The sequence below is a fragment of the Choloepus didactylus genome, chromosome 16, assembly GCF_015220235.1.
Source record: "Choloepus didactylus isolate mChoDid1 chromosome 16, mChoDid1.pri, whole genome shotgun sequence".
NCBI lineage: Eukaryota > Metazoa > Chordata > Mammalia > Pilosa > Megalonychidae > Choloepus > Choloepus didactylus.
In genome coordinates, this window is record NC_051322.1 from 29,687,044 (window position 1) to 29,703,393 (window position 16,350).

The 16,350-nt window shown below is 37.3% G+C and overlaps 1 protein-coding gene across 1 annotated transcript in view; it reads right to left on the reverse strand.

The window, feature by feature from the left end:
- ME2 (malic enzyme 2) overlaps positions 1 to 16,350 on the reverse strand; it is a 135,802-nt gene that overhangs the window by 26,200 nt on the left and 93,252 nt on the right. Inside the window, exons 5-11 of the mRNA XM_037805544.1 lie at positions 14,466 to 14,541; positions 13,206 to 13,367; positions 12,808 to 12,911; positions 8,578 to 8,687; positions 8,371 to 8,468; positions 7,914 to 8,027; positions 788 to 902 (exon numbers count right to left, since the gene is read on the reverse strand). Coding sequence (XP_037661472.1) covers positions 788 to 902; positions 7,914 to 8,027; positions 8,371 to 8,468; positions 8,578 to 8,687; positions 12,808 to 12,911; positions 13,206 to 13,367; positions 14,466 to 14,541 — 779 coding nt within the window. The remainder of the gene's footprint in view (positions 1 to 787; positions 903 to 7,913; positions 8,028 to 8,370; positions 8,469 to 8,577; positions 8,688 to 12,807; positions 12,912 to 13,205; positions 13,368 to 14,465; positions 14,542 to 16,350) is intronic.

Below are 16,350 nucleotides of genomic sequence, written 5' to 3' on the forward strand. Positions count from 1 at the left end.
CTCTATGTGAAAGTACATGAACATATTCTCAGGGATCCATGAATTCTCAGAGAATTTTTAAAACATCTTTCTGTTTCCTTGACCCTCAGGGGGTAGGGGAGTCAGTGGACAGATTCTTAAGTTTCTATATCGAGTTATTAGAAAAATGGACTAGATGATCTTTATGATTTCTTCTAGCTCTAAAAAATTATGAGTCCGAATCAACGAAGAAGCTAATACAGACATACTTTTCCTGACAACAGGAACTTAACAGTTGGTAGGTGTTTTACACTTTAACATTCAATAGGGCTCCTACATGAATAATAAAATTAACAAGATTCAAGTCTTATAGCTATATAGAAAATTGTAGATTCAAGTTTTATAGCTATATAGAAAATTAAACAGCTCCTCTTTTGAAAGATTATTACTGTATCTGCTGAGAACTTAATGCTGTGTTGGCATCGTCTGATGTCAGTCTATGCAATGTCTAACTCAAAACACAATGAAAGTTGCCAATGAAAATCTCTGACTCTAGAGAGGATTTTTCTGTCAAATGACCTCAGTCTTTTCCAAGTTCTGAACCTTATTGTTGAACCAACTCTAAAAGCAAAGCATAATCAATTGCATGGTTTCTAATACTTAAAACTGAACTTTTACGCACTGTTACCAAAAAACTACCAGAGAAAACATCATATATGCTAAAAGTAGATAAAATCTGTCAATTCATTTTTTAGTAATCCTAAATGGTAGTTACGACTGGTAACATACAGTTAATTAAATGGAATAATTTATCAACAACTTTACTCACCTATTATAGTGGAAGGCTTAAGTACATTTACCGCATCTTCAAAAGTATCAGGTATGGTCACTGGAGCTGCGTGAACAAATGGTTCCTGATGACATTCTATGTTAGATTTCCTCCCCTGAATTTTCAGATAAAACATATATATTTTAGTAAATGCATACTGAGGATTAAATGCAAATACATCATTATAAGTCACATATCGTTTCTACAACAATCTTTTCATTTTCATTTACTTTTTTCTTCAGCTTGTATCTTCCAATTCTATCTTCATAGTGTCTATAAACCAAAACATAAAGTATAATCAAATCCCATTATACCTAGAAACTTTCTAGTCCCTCTCAAAAACTTACTTACTCTGAATCTAAAGTTCTCCTAAATCCAATATGGTGCAAAGTCCTGTAATACCTTGTCTGAGCTATATGTGTTCTGGAATTCGTAATTTTTCACATTTTAGAAATATAAAATGGTAATAAGTCAAATATTACAAATACTCCTCAGTGGGCACCCTACAGCTAAACAAAACTCATGAATAGTCACACCAAGTACAAAAGTTAAGCCTCCCGTTAGTTCAGGTAAGGTTTTTTTTTTAGTCATAATTTTTATTGCCAAATATAACATATATATATAAAAGTGATAACTTTTCAAGTTCAATTTAACAAGTAAAGAGCATATTTCAAAAAATATTATAGGTTACAGTTACACAGTTTCAGTTATTTCCTTATTATAAAATACAACATATATACAAAAAATTAGTATCTTTCAAAGTATGATTTAACAAGTAGATAGAAATACAGGAAATTTCCAAAGTTGTTATGAATTATAGTACCATAGTTTCAGTTATTTCCTTATTGTGAAATATAACATATATACAAAAAGATATGGCTTTCAAATTACAATTTAACAAATAACTACAGAACAAATTTCAAAGGATGCCATGTGTTACAGTTCCACCATTTCAGTTCTTTCCTTCTAGCTATTCTAGTACCCTAGCAACTAAGATCAGGTAAGGTTTTGTTACCAGAAAAGTTCAAATCAGACAGATTTACTACCAAATAAATTTCAAAAGAAATCTTTGGGACTTCAGAGCTCTTAGGATTTTCGAATTGCAGATAGAGACTGTGGACTTATACTACCAACAGTTCAGAAACAAAAGTTCAGGAAAAAAAGGAACACAGAATTCTGGTTCAAGATGGCTGAACGAAGAAACATACTTTCCTCCTCAAATACCAGGTCAAAAACAATTAAAAAAACCCTTAGTATGATTCAGAGCCAAGAGAGATACAACTAACAGAACAGAACAATGAAGAATTTGTCAAAGATTTAAAGCAGGCAAAAATGTATTGATTGCAAAACCAGCCAGGCTGAGAAACCTATATTCTCATATTGGCAAAAGAAAAGACTTCCCCCAAAAGTGAATTTTTTCCATCACAACTCCAGAATAACCCCAGATAGGGAACAGCAGGGTCTGGGAAAGAAGCACACCATCATCAGTTGGCTGGGAAGTTAAAGGACTGAAAAACAGCCTCAACAAATCTGTATTTTCGGAATATAGTAGCTTCTTTGCTCCCAGCACGACTAAAAGTTCTGCCATATGGGGGTTCCACAGGAAACTCTCAGAGTCTCAAAAGGGAGGGCAGTGTATAGGGTCACCAGGAAAGACTGGAAGGCTAAAGCCCACCGATCAAGTTACCTGCATACCCTACAAGAAATATATACTTTGAACCTACGGATGAGCAGGGAACTGTTAACTTTCGCTAAGGAAATACCATGTAGTTATTAATATTATATTCATTCTAGTCCTGACCTACAAATATGATTTTAAAAATCACAAAACATTTGATGGAAGCCAATATCACACAAAAAAAAAACAAGCACCAAACTAATTGTGTACCAGTAAAAAATATATCCTCTCCCCCATCCTTGTCAAAGTGTGATGGCAAATGGTCGTTAAGTCCTGCTTGGGAGATAGTGCAGATAGTTAAGAGCACAGGCTTCACAGTCAGGCTACTTGGGTTTGAATCCTATCTCCACACTTATAAGCTGGTGACCTTGGAAAAGTCACCTGACCTTTTTTAGCCTAAGTTTCCTCATTTATAAAACTTTACAGGGTTGAGAGGATGAAATGAGATAATAAATGTAAAGTCTTATCCTAATATCTTGTATATTTTAAACTATGCATAATTTAAGCACTCAAGATTTTTCATTCACTTTAATTTTTAATTTTCATTTTATTCTTGCACTAATAGAATACTGGTACTAATTTTAAGAAGAAAAGCTATCTGAACTGGAACAAAATACAGTGATACAGCTTGCTCCATAGATGTAAATGATAAGTAGCTACTATATCATTAGATTATGGCAAAAATACAACAGCATTACTTACTGGATAGGTTCAACTATGAAACAGTTTTCCTGTATTTCAATGTATCACATATTGTAAGATACAAGACACTTCTTAAGCTAATAAAAATGGTAATCAATGGAAGGCAGGCCTAAAGGGTATGAAGTTAACCTGGAAGAGAACCTCTTTACTTGTTATGCTTGAATTAGTTTCAAGTATGTGCCTTTTTCTGGGGAAATGGTCCATAGATTATTTATTAAATTGTTACATGAGATTATGGTCTCCAAAATATGCTCATATATCGGATGTACTGCTAAAAATTTAATTAGGAAGTTCTGTGTTCTCATTAAAAACCTAGTTTTACAAGAGCCAAATATAACCTTAATGTACAATGCCTAATTGATCTGTTAAGAGCAAACAAAGCAAGAAAGAGTAAGTATGGTGCCAACAAAAGATTATGATTTAAATATGAAGCAAAAGTCTTTTTAAAAGAAGTTTGAGGGAGAACCTAAGATGGCGGCTAGGTGAGACAGGACAAAAAAACATCTCTGTGAAAAATACTAGATAAAAACCAGAAGGTGACCCAGAGTACCGGTTTCAGCGATGTGCCAGTTGGATAAGGTCTCCTAGTATCACAGGGGCCATATACTTGGTGAAACCAGGAGTCTGCGTTCTGAAACAAGTGCCAGGGGTTGGCAGTTGGAGACAGACTGGTTCTTTTAAAAAGAAAAAAAAAAAAGGGAAAAACCCAGGAGCGGCTGCAGTTGCGATGGTGGAAACCGCGCAGCGAAACATGACAGGAGCGAGCTGAGCTGGCCTCTCGTTGTCGACCGTGGAGGATAGCTCGCGGCAGATACCCTCGGGACCAGGGGAGTTCAGGGGAGAGCTGGAGGGAGGGAGAAGCCCCGCAGCTTGTAGCTGGATCCCTGGAGGGCTGGATAAACTCCTGCCCAGGGCTGTGCCCACAGCCCAGAGCTGCGCCAGTTGCCCCGGAGCTGGGAAGGAGGAACTGTGTGAAGAGAGGGGGTGCTGAGATGCCCCGTTCAACCATTTTTGCATCGGGCTGAGAGTGCCCCTGCATGGCACGGCGGCCAGGGGCTTCCCTTGAGGGATGGTGCACAGTTGTGATGTAGCACAGCATTCCCTCAGCAGAGGTCCTGGAAGATCACAGGTGAGAAAGACGGCCCGCTCGGAAAACCCAGGGACACTGCGCCAAGTCCAGTGGTTTGTGGGTCAGCGAGAGAGAGGGTCTTGGACGGATCCAAAATGAAGGCTTAGACTCTTGCGGCGGCCTTGAATCTCCGGGAACCTGGGGGATTTGAATATTAAAGCTGTCCTTCTTCCCTGGCCACCCGGACACACTCCCCACATTCAGGGCAGACGGCTCTAGCAATACACCCAAACTGAGTTCACCAACTGAACCCCACAAGAATCACCGCGGGGACAAGGTTGGGGAGAACTGACTTGAGGGGTATAGGTGACTCACAGATGCCACCTGCTGGTTAATTAGAGAAAGTGTACGCCACCAAACTGTGTTTCTGAAAAATTAGATTTTTTTTTTTTTTTTACAACTTGAAAGAACACTATCAAGCAAAGCAAATGCCAAGAGGCCAAAAACAACAGAAAATCTCAATGCATATCATAAAACCAGACGATATGGAGAACCCAAGTCCAAACACCCATATCAAAGTATCAGAAGACACAGTACTTGGCTCAATTAATCAAAGAACTACAATCGAAGAACGAAAACGTGGCAAAGGATTTAAAGGACATCAAGAAAACCATGGCCCAGGATATAAGCGACATAAAGAAGACCCTAGAGCATAAAGAAAACATTGCAAGAGTAAATAAAAAAATAGACTATCTTATGGAAATAAAAGAAACTGTTGGCCAAATTAAAAAAACCCTGGATATTCACAATACAAGATTAGAGGAAGTTGAACAAAGACTCAAAGTCCTATAAGTTCAAGAACAGAAAATGAAAAAAAAGAAAGAATGGAGAAAAAAATCAAAAAAATCAAAATGGATCTCAGGGATACGATAGATAAAATAAAACGTCCAAACTCAAGACTCATTGGTGTCCCAGAAGAGGAAGAGAAGGGTAAAGGTCTAGAAAGCGTATTCAAAGAAATTGTTGGGGAAAACTTCCCCAACCTTGTACACAATATAAATACACAAAGCATAAATGCCCAGTGAACTCCAAATAGAATAAATCCAAATAAACCCACCCTGAGACATATTCTGATCAGACTCTCAAATACTGAAGAGAAGGAGCAAGTTCTGAAAGCAGCAAGAGAAAAGCAATTCACCACATACAAAGGAAACAACATAAGACTAAGTTGTGACTACTCAGTGGCCACCATGGAGGCGAAAAGGCAGTGGCATGACATATTTAAAATCCTGGGAGAGAAAAATTTCCAACCAAGAATACTTTATCCAGCAAAGCTCTCCTTCAAATTTGAGGGAGAGCTTAAAATTTTCACAGACAAACAAATGCTGAGAGAGTTTGCCAATAAAAGACCTGCCCTACTCCAGATACTAAAGAGAGCCCTACCAACAGAGAAACAAAGAAAGTAGAAAGAGATAAAGAGAATTTTAACAGACATATATAGAACCTTACATCCCAAATCACCAGGACACTCATCTTTATCTAGGGATCACGGATCTTTCTCCAGAAGGGACCATAGGCTGGGACATAAAATAAGCCTCAATAAATTTAAGAAGAAAAAAGAAAACTGAATATATTCAAAGCACATACTCCAACCACAATGGAATACAAGTAGAAGTCAATGATTTTTTGAATTGTAACTCCACTATTTACTTTCTACATGATATAAAATACACAAACTCTAAGGACAAATCAGTGGTTTTCAACTCAATGTAAAATATGTAATTTTTGACAAGAACTATATAAAGGTGGGGGAATGGAGGAGTATAGGAACACAGTTTATGTGTCTTATAGAAGTTAAGCTGGTATCAAAGAGAAATGGGGGAAGGGGAAATGGGGAGTTAAGAAATGAGTGTAGGGTTGCTGTTTGAGGTGAGGGAAATTTCTAGCAGTGGAGGGTGGGAAGGTGATAGCATTACAACATTCTAAATGTGATTAATCCCACTAATGGAATGCTAGGGAGGGGGTGGAATGGGAAGATTTAGGCTGTATATATGTTTCCACAGTTGAGAATAAAAAAAAAAAAACAGTCTAAATAGACAACAGTTGAATGCCAAAGATGACCCTGGATAGGATCGGACGATGGAGGACAGGAGGCTCAAAGGGACATAGTTGAGACATAAGAAAAGGAAATATAGAATATAAGTTTTGTATCATTGTTGAATCTCTTGTACTTCTTAGCTGCGCTTAATGGGATTGCATAAAAGAATGTTCTCGTTCATGGGAATTGTATATAAGAATTATAGTGTTTGTTCAAGGACGTGTGCAGCTAGCTCTCATAGGTTCAGAAGACAGAGCAATAGATAATGGATGATAGATAGGGAGAAAGGGAGGGAGGGAAAGAAATAGCGGTGGGACAACATGTTAAAGTTAGTGGATCAGGGGTATCGGGGGGGTCAGGGTATGCTGGAGTTCTGTGTATGGGGTTTGTATGGTTTTTCCAACTGTTCCTGTAACTTTGAATTTATTCCAAAATAAAATGTTAAAAAAAAACAAAACAAAACAATGTAAAAATATGCAGAGCCCCCTTGGAGATCTGGTGGGGAATGCAGGTGTGTAGGGCTTCCCCACCTCAGTGGTTGCTGATGTGCTCACAGACATGAGGGACTGGTGGTTTGATGGGCTGAGCCCTCTACCATGGGACTTGCACTTGGGAAGACTGTGACTGCAAAGGAGAGACTAGGTCTCCCTGTAATTGTGCCTAAGAGCCTCTTCCCAAATGCCTCTTTGTTGCTTAGATGTGGCCCTCTCTCTCTCTAACTAAGCCAATTTGGCAGGTGAAATCACTGCCCTACCCCCTACATGGGATCTGACACTGAGGGGTGTGAATCTCCCTGGCAACATGGAATATGACTCCTAAGGAGGAATCTAGACTTGGCATCATGGGATGGAGAACATATTGACCAAAAAGGGGATGTGAAAGGAAATAAAATAAGCTTCAGTGGCAGAGAGATTCCAAAAGGAGCTGAGAGGTCACTCTGGTGGGCACTCTTACACACACTTTAGACAACCCTTTTTAGGTTCTAAGGAATTGGAATAGCTAGCAGTAAATACCTGAAACTATCAAACTACAACCCAGAACCCATGAATCTTGAAGACAATTGTATAAAAATGTGACTTATTAGGGTGACAGTGTGATTAGGAAAGCCATGTGGACCACACTCCCCTCTGTCTAGTTTATGGATGGATGAGTAGAAAAATGGGGGAAGGAAAAAAAAAAATCAAACAAACAAAACAAAAAGGCACCCAGTGTTTTTTACTTTAATTGCTCTTTTTTCAGTTTAATTTTTATTCTCATTATTTTTGTGTGTGTGGTAGTGAAAATGTCAAAAATTAATTTTGGTGATGACTGCACAACTATATAATGGTACTATAAACAATTGAATGTATGCTTTGTATGACTGCATGGTATGTGACTATATCTCAATAAAATGAATTAAAAAAAAAAAAGTTTGAGACAGGAGCATTTTTGTTGAGAATATACAGGAAGGTCCCCAATGGTACAATTTGGATAATATGGTGAGATGTAAGATTTTAAGAAAGAATATTTTTAAAATCCAACTCAAAATATCATTATAACAGCAACATTCTTTTGCTTCTCCAAACTTTAAAGACCTTACCTTGACTAATAAGCCAAACTTGTCAAACATCCAGATTTTCTTTTGTGCCTCTTCTTCTGAGACACCATTTTCCATCATAGCCATAACTATAAGGTTTGCAATTCCAAGAGCAGCCTACCCAACAAAATATAAATTTAGAATATAAAGACTACAGTATATTACAATGCTTGAATTATTATTTTATATCTTAGGATTATATATTATGAATTGAACTTTCACACATTGTAAAAATATTTGGCTTATGCTCCCCACAGAAATCACAGAAGTTGAATCTTTCTGATATTTTCTTTAAACATATTTTAAATCATCTACTTTACAACAGAGGTCTTGACTTTGTAACTTCTATCTCAACAATATTATAAGCTTGTTATGGTCTTTTATATAATGTCAACATTCTGTCCCATTTTCCAATTCTATAGAGTGCTTTTAAATTGTAAAAAAGCAAACAAAAACTTACCTCTCCTGCTCCAAGAAATAAGATTTTGTGTTCAGAGATGGGTTTATTAATAACTTTTTGTACTGCAAGAAGACCTGCTAGTGCTACTGCAGCTGTCCCTGTAAGAAAAAGATTTTTAAACATAAAAAATGGGCACATTAAAAATTTTAAAGTAGGAATTAAAAACATTACGAAGAATCAAAGTCTAAAGTTTAATTTTTGCTTTACCTTGAATATCATCATTGAAGATACAATATTTTTCTCGATATTTTCTCAAGAACCTGAATGCATTATGATTTCCAAAGTCTTCAAATTGAATAAGTGTGTTCTGGCCATATCTAAAAACAGCAAAACCCAGAATGGTTGTGTTGACAATACCACTACTAAATAGCTTTCCTGTGTAATATTCCTTTGATAACACTTAAAAATGATGTTATTATGTTAGTTCAATTAAGTACAAATGACAATTTTCAGATCCTATGAATGACTAGGCCCAACATGTTAGAAATCTACTACGCATTCAAAAAATGTTCATGGGTGCTTAAAACGAATGTAGTACCATGAAGGGGGCTATGAGATACCAACTTTCATAAACTATTTCCAGGTACTAGGAGAACGCCCAGCACATGTGTGCCAGTTTGGATGTATTATGGCCCCCAAAACACCATTATCTTTGATGCAATCTTGTGGAGGCAGACGTTTTAATGTTGATTAGGTCGGAAAACCTACTGGTTCAGTGATTGCATGGAGACGTGACGCAATCAACTGTGGGCAAGACCTTTCATTAGATTATTCCTATGGAGGTGTTGCCCCAGCCATTCAGTATGGGTCTTTATTGGATCACTGGAGTACTTTAAAAAGAGCCACACAGGCCCAGTTGCACAGCAGCTAAGAGTGACATTTGGAGAGCAACTGAGTAACATTTTGAAGAGGAACTGCAGCTAAAAGAGGACAAAACACCCCAAGAGCAACATTTTGGAGAATGCCATTTTGTAACACAACCTGAGAGCAAGCAAATGCCAGCCACGTGCCTTCCGAGCTAACAGAGGTTTTCCAGAAGCCAATGGCCATCCTTCAGTGAAGGTAACCTTGGACACTTTATGGCCTTAAGACTATAACTTTGTAACCAAACAAATGCCCTTTATAAAAGCCAATCCATTTCTGGTGTTTTGCATTCAGTGAAGCATTAGCAAACCAGAACAACATGTAAGCACTAAATAATTTCCTAAAAAGGAAAAGACTCTAAGTCTTAAAAAGTACATATTTTATATGTGTATTCTCATTACATTGACAGTTAAACACTGTTCTAGTTTGCTAATGCAGCCGGAATGCAAAACACCAGAAACGGATTGGCTTTTATAAAAGGGGGTTTATTTCATTACACAGTTACAGTCTTAAGGCCATAAAGTGTCCAAGGTAATGCATCAACAATCGGGTACCTTCACTGGAGGATGGCCAATGGTGTCCGGAAAACCACTGTTAGCTGGGAAGGCACGTGGCTGGCGTCTGCTCCAAAGTTCTGGTTTCAAAATGGCTTTCTCCCAGGACATTCGTCTTCAGACTGCAGTTCCTAAAAAATGTCACTCTTAGTTGCAGTTGGGGTATTTGTCCTCTCTTACCTTCTCTGGAGCAAGAGTCTGCTTTCAACGGCCATCTTCAAACTGTCTCTCATCTGCAGCTCCTGTGCATTCTTCAAAGTGTCCCTCTTGGCTGTAGCTCCTCTTCAAACTGTCACTCTCAGCTGCACTGAGTTCCTTCTGTTTGTCAGCTCATTTATACAGCTCCAGTGATTTAATTTAGACACACCCTGAATGGGTGGGGTAACACCTCCATGGAAACTATCCAATCAGTCATCACCCACAGTTGGGTGGGGCACATCTCCATGGAAACACTCACAGAATTACAATCTAATTAACACTGATCAGTCTGCCCAACAAGATTACATCAAAGATAATGGTGTTTGGAGGGACATAATACATTTAAACCGGCACAAACAGCAACACAGGAAAATATATATTTAAAAAGTGGTTGAAAATATTTGCATATCTGTGCTGGTTTGAATCTGTTATGTACCCCACAAAAGCCATATTCTTTTAATCCAATCTTGTAGGTGCAGATTTATAGTGGATGGATCTTTTGATTAGGTTGTTTCCATGGAGATGTGATCTCACCCATCCAAAGTAGGTCTTAGTTAGTTCACTGGAGTCCTTAAGAGAGCCCACACCGGCCCAGACACTGAGAGATGCAGACAGAAAGATGTCTGGAGATGCTAAGAGATGAAGCCCAGAGTTTTCTCTGGAGAAACTAAGTGAGAACCCGCAGATGCTTAAAGAGAAAGCCACTGGAATCAGAAGCTGAAAGCAATGCAACCCAGGCACAAAGGACCAGCAGACGCCGGCCATGTGCCTTCCCATGTGATAGAGGAACCCCAGATGCCAGCAACCTTTCTTCCGAGTCAAGGTATTTTTCTCTGGATGCCTTAATTTGGACACTTTTATGGCCTTAAAACTGTAAATTTGTGAACTAATAAACCCCCATTGTAAAACCCAATCTATTTCTGGTATTTTGCATTCCAGCAGCTTTAGCAAACCGGAACAGTATCTGAATACACGAGCATTCAGATAAAGAAGACATCTATCATCTTGGTGAACTGGGGTAGTAAAGGGAAGGCCTGAAAAGGAGAAGGGGCTGCATTTGGACCCTTGAAAGGAGAACAAATAGTAAAGGGGTGAGAAGAAAAGCAAGGCATATTTTGGTAAACCTGAGTTTTCAATAGTCTTGCTATATATTTCAGCAGTTAACTTAACGGATAAAAATAAGTTGGTTAAGGTAGGTTGGGGCCAGGTAAGGGAGAATCTTGAACACCAAATTAGGGAATGGGGACTCTATCCTGCATCTCATGTAGAATCACTGAAGGCTTCAGAGAAGGAAAGAATTCATCTAAGACGCCCTTTAGGAAGGACAAACCTGCAAGTGATGGGCAGCATGTATTGGTGTGGGGAAAGAGGAGAAAGACAGGAGAAACAGCTAGGAGATTACTATGATAAGAAGATAAAAAGATATGAAGCAGAAACCATAGGAAACAAAGGAACATTAGATAAAATGAGACATTAGAATAAAGAAACAACTTCATGAGAAGGACCAACTGAGAAGTGAGTGATAAGTTGTTAAAAAGCTAAGCAACCTGGATGACTGAGAAGATACTATTTGGTTGTCCACAGTAGGAAAGTGAGGGGGAAAAAGTGAAATAGCAATTTCTAGGGACATGAAAAGTTCAGTTTTAGGTATGTCAACTTTGTGAAAAATTAATTTCTGAGTGTCGGTCATTTGAGAAAGTAGGCCAGGGCCAGACTCTAAAGGTAAGGAGTTTGAACTTGATCTTATAGCAATAGGAAACCACTAAGGATATCAAGCAAAACAATGACATAATGAGATGCACATTTTTAAAAAGATTAATCTGGTGGTAAGGTGCACACAAGAGAAACTGGAAGAAGTTATTACAAGGATACAGAAGAGAGATAAGTATCTACAGGAAGGCTGTGGTGACAGAAAAGATGACATATATATTTCTGAGGCATTCAAAAGATAATACCAACTAGATCTGAGGATTGACTGACTGCATGGGGGTTTGATGGAGAAAGAGGAAGAGTCAAAGATAACATCAAGATTAAAGGTTTGGCAATGGGGTGAATGTCATTGCAATTAAGGAGGCTGAGAATATAGAAGACAGTTTGGATAGAGAAGTTCAGTTTTAGATGTGGATATGGAATAACAAAAGAATATCCAGTTGGAAGATTTCGGTTGTTAGAAATGTAGTCCTCAGAAAAGAGACTGGATGACAGAGGTGGCTTTTCATGGGTTTAGGAGTCAAGTGCATAAAGGTCAAAGAGAAGAGGAGTCAAAGAGTGGCTTAAAGAGGACTATAGTCATCTACATTTAATAAAAGAGAAAGAAACCAGTGAAGATGACAAAAGAGAAACGTAGGAGAAACACCAAGTTAGGAAAGTCGGGAAGAGAGAGTTAAGGATGTGGGAGTGGAAAACCTTGTTGTATGTTGCAGAGAGGTGGAGAGGGACAAAGACCAAACAGTTAGTGAGTAAATCACGGAAGCTGTGCTGGAGACTCAATGGAATGTTGGAAGTGAGCCTGAGTGCCAAGAGCTGAAAGAAGGACTGGATAATGAGGGCATGATAGGAGCAGTGAGTGCAGACCTCCTGCAGGATATCTGATAATTGAAGAAAGCATGGCAAGAGCCTGTAGGGTACCACCAAGAATCAGCAGATCCAATCAGGCAAGACAGAACCAAAGTTATCAAAAATTCAATCTCTTTCTGCCTATCTTCATAAGAGACAAAGGAAAAGAAAACAAAACCATGGTTTCATTTTTTTGTTTTGTTCTGTTTGTTTTTTTTTTAATTAAAGATGCTTTCATATGCCCAAACTTTAAAAAAAAAAATACCTGTCAGTAATGGCTTTCATAAACTCATCGATCAGATCATCATAAAGCTGTGAGCGATCTCTTTTCTGATACAAGCCCATGTAAAACGGATCCTTTAATAGTGCCTAGAAAATAAAATCATTTTTATTATATAACCAGTTAAACACATTATATGAAACAAAAATTTCAAATTAAAGAAATTACTAATATTTTAAAATCTTATTACCCTTCTTCAAGAAGCTTTAAAAAGGCTTAACTTACTATTATTTGTATAAAATTAAAAGTGGAGTTTAAGAAAAAGAGTGTAACATCTAATCACAAAATTTTCCCTTCTTTTATTATCGTCTTCAAAAAAGACATATAATAAAAAAATTTTAACTATAGGAAGAAGGTCAAAGGGGGAAAATAATTTTACTCACTGGATTATCAGTTCCCACATCAATACACACTGGCAGGCATTTATCAGGCCGTATGCCTGCACAAGCTGTATACAAACAAAGTTTTCCTACTGGAATTCCCATTCCATAGACACCCAGATCTCCAAGGCCCAGAATTCTCTCTCCATCAGTCACCACGACAGCCTTAATTACAAAACAAAAAACAAAAAACAAATTAAACACTGCCAAAAAGAGGCCCTAAAGAAAAGTATCTTTTAAAAGATTGATTCTCTTCATACATTTTTACCCTCACTTTTAAAAATAAAACTCTTTCTTGACTAACTTCCAAAGTAAAGCAAACAAGCATACTTAAAATTCTAGAACTTTTGCCTATTAAGAGATGTTAAAAAGAGACTTCCCTCTGACTCTGGTTTAGGAATAGAATGTTTCTGACTTGAGGACCAACTTAAATACCTTCAGAAAGACTAACTATGGGAGAGGTGAACAAACTTCTGGTCAAGAGATTAATGTAAGAGAAAAATAAGAGTTTAGAAATAAAAACCACACTATTCCAGCACTCATAATAACCTGTGCCAAATAAGAAAAACCTCAGCAGCCGTGAAAGAGAAAAAGATCCAGGATAAAAAATATATACCTACCTATGAGGTTCTAGGATGATATTGTGAGTTTCAATTATCTGACCAAATATTTTTCTAGATTATTAGAACTAAATTTCTCATCATTTATTTTGGTAAGGAAAACACATGTAATAAAGGTAAGTAAGATCATTGTCTGTACACAAAAGCCTACCAAAAGACTTGAAAACAAAAGTTATTCAATTTTAATTCATGAAAGACAGTCAGATTGACAAAAGTTTATATTTGTTAAATTTATATCTGGTAAGAAGCTAAATCTATGATTTAGAAGAAAAAGAGCATAACCAATCCTCTTCACCACCCACCAGGATAAAACTTTTTATGGCATTTTAATGTATTTTCTCTGCCTAGAAAAATATTAGTTGAACTAGAAAAGGGATATAGAAAAGGCAGGAGATACCAGTGATACTGAGAGTGAGTGGGCTCACCTTATAATAGCTCCAATTTCCTTCTCAGAGTTAAACTCTACACCAGTAACCCTTTTACAACATTACTATTACGATATCCTGAGATACACAGCACTAACTTTGCATATACGTAAATGTAAAATAAATCAGAGCAACAATGAAAAACTGTTCTTGAAATTTAGAGGTAACTTACAAAGAAAGAAAACACATTGTGAAAAGGAGGGTTGTGCTATTAGTACCTTAACATCATTTTCTGGCCAGTTATCCACAATTGATCTAATATGGCCTCTGTCTGAGATTGAAATAAACAATCCCCTGCAACAGAACAAAAACACCTTTGCATTTCATAACAGTTTTTCGTTTGTTTCTAAGTTTTTGTTTGTAATTGGAATATCTAGATATTTTAATAAAACATCAAAATGGTATAATTTCTAAGCAGATTTAGCTGTCATACTGGTTTATTTTCAAAACATTTTCAACTACTCCAAACTGTAACTCATATAGCAGCTGCAACAAAGAGTATTGTTAAATGACTGGCCATTTGACATAAGAAGAATGTATCCACATCTCATGTTCAAATAAGCTCAATACACCTCCAGTAAAAAACAATGTAAGGATAAATTACCAATGTAGAAGAGTACAAAAAGGCTAAGCAAATTACTGTTAAAACTGTTAAAGCTGAAATGGGAAGCTTGAAATTTGGAGGAAAGGAGGCAGGAAAATTACAGTAAATTTACACAGAAGCTGACATACTTGAAGAATTAGGAACAAGTGAAAAGTTATCCAACTGAAATAATTAAAACAGATTCTTAAAAAAAAAACACATAAAAATGGAAACGGGTCTAGAAAATAGGTCAGCAGACATGAAGGCTCACAGGTCCCCACTATCTTCAAGCTGATTCTTACAATTAACTTTCTCTTGGGTATCTTGACTGTGACATCACTGTCCTAGTGCAAATAATCAATTTAGTTGGGCAGTTTCTTGACCATGGCTGCTTATTAGAATCACTTGATGATGTTCTCTTTAAAGACGCCTGATGCTCGGGGTCCCATCCCCAGAGACTCTGATTTAATTAGCCTGGAGTTCAGATTAATCAACCAAACAAGATTTGCTGACTATTTTCTAGGTAAAAATTAAACAAACTGCATAGTACAGTACACTGCACAAATGATACATAGCATTTGCCCTCACCCAAGAGGTATGCTCTTTATGCATCACGCCAGTTCTCACCTCTGGTGCACACCAGGATCACCCCAGGAGTTTTTATGAAAACACCAGCATCTGGGCCCAACTCTAGACTAATGGAATCAAAATCTCTGAGGTGGGGCCCAGTCATCAGTATTTTTTAAAGTTTCTCCCCAGGCATCAGTACTTTTTAATTTCCCTCCCTCCTTTAATCCAAGTTTAGAATCACTAAATACAAAAGAAACTTTAAAGTAGCTGAACTTTGGCTACTTCATAAAAATGTTTTAGAAACATGAGTTGGTGGCAGCCTATAGGATAGAACCAAGAGGTTTTCTAGGGATAGCTGCAACACAATCACTGAGGTGCTCATTAAGATCCAGACCCTAGACCTTTCTTCATTTGATCAGACTCTTGGGGAGGGGAAGGGGAGGGAGTTGGCCAGGATCCACAATTTTAATAAGTCCCACAGGGTTTTCTTAAGCACATTAAAGTCTGAGAGCCACTAGAGTGGATGAGGGGAGATGGAAGGAATTGCTAGCCTATCTTGTTTGGATTTCTACATTACTATCGATATGTCAGCCTGGGCATAGGAAAGATAAAAAAGGACTGAAGAAAATGAAAACAGAGGAATGATACAAAAAAAAAAAATGCAAATTATGTAAAAATGACATTTCTATAATGCTTATAAATTTATAAAGACCTATCACATCAGTTTCCTCATATGCTTGTCTCAACAGCTCCTTGATGGATCCTGCTAGCCCTATTTTACAAATGAGAAAACAGTTTCAGAGGGATTAAGGGACTCATTCAAGGAGTTTAGCCATGATTCATTCCAATTGTGTATCTGCTTAAAATATTTGGAAAGTGATAGAACATGTGATATTAAAATTCACTGAAGTTCATAAAAAAGGAGAATATACAACAAATTAAAGCTGACA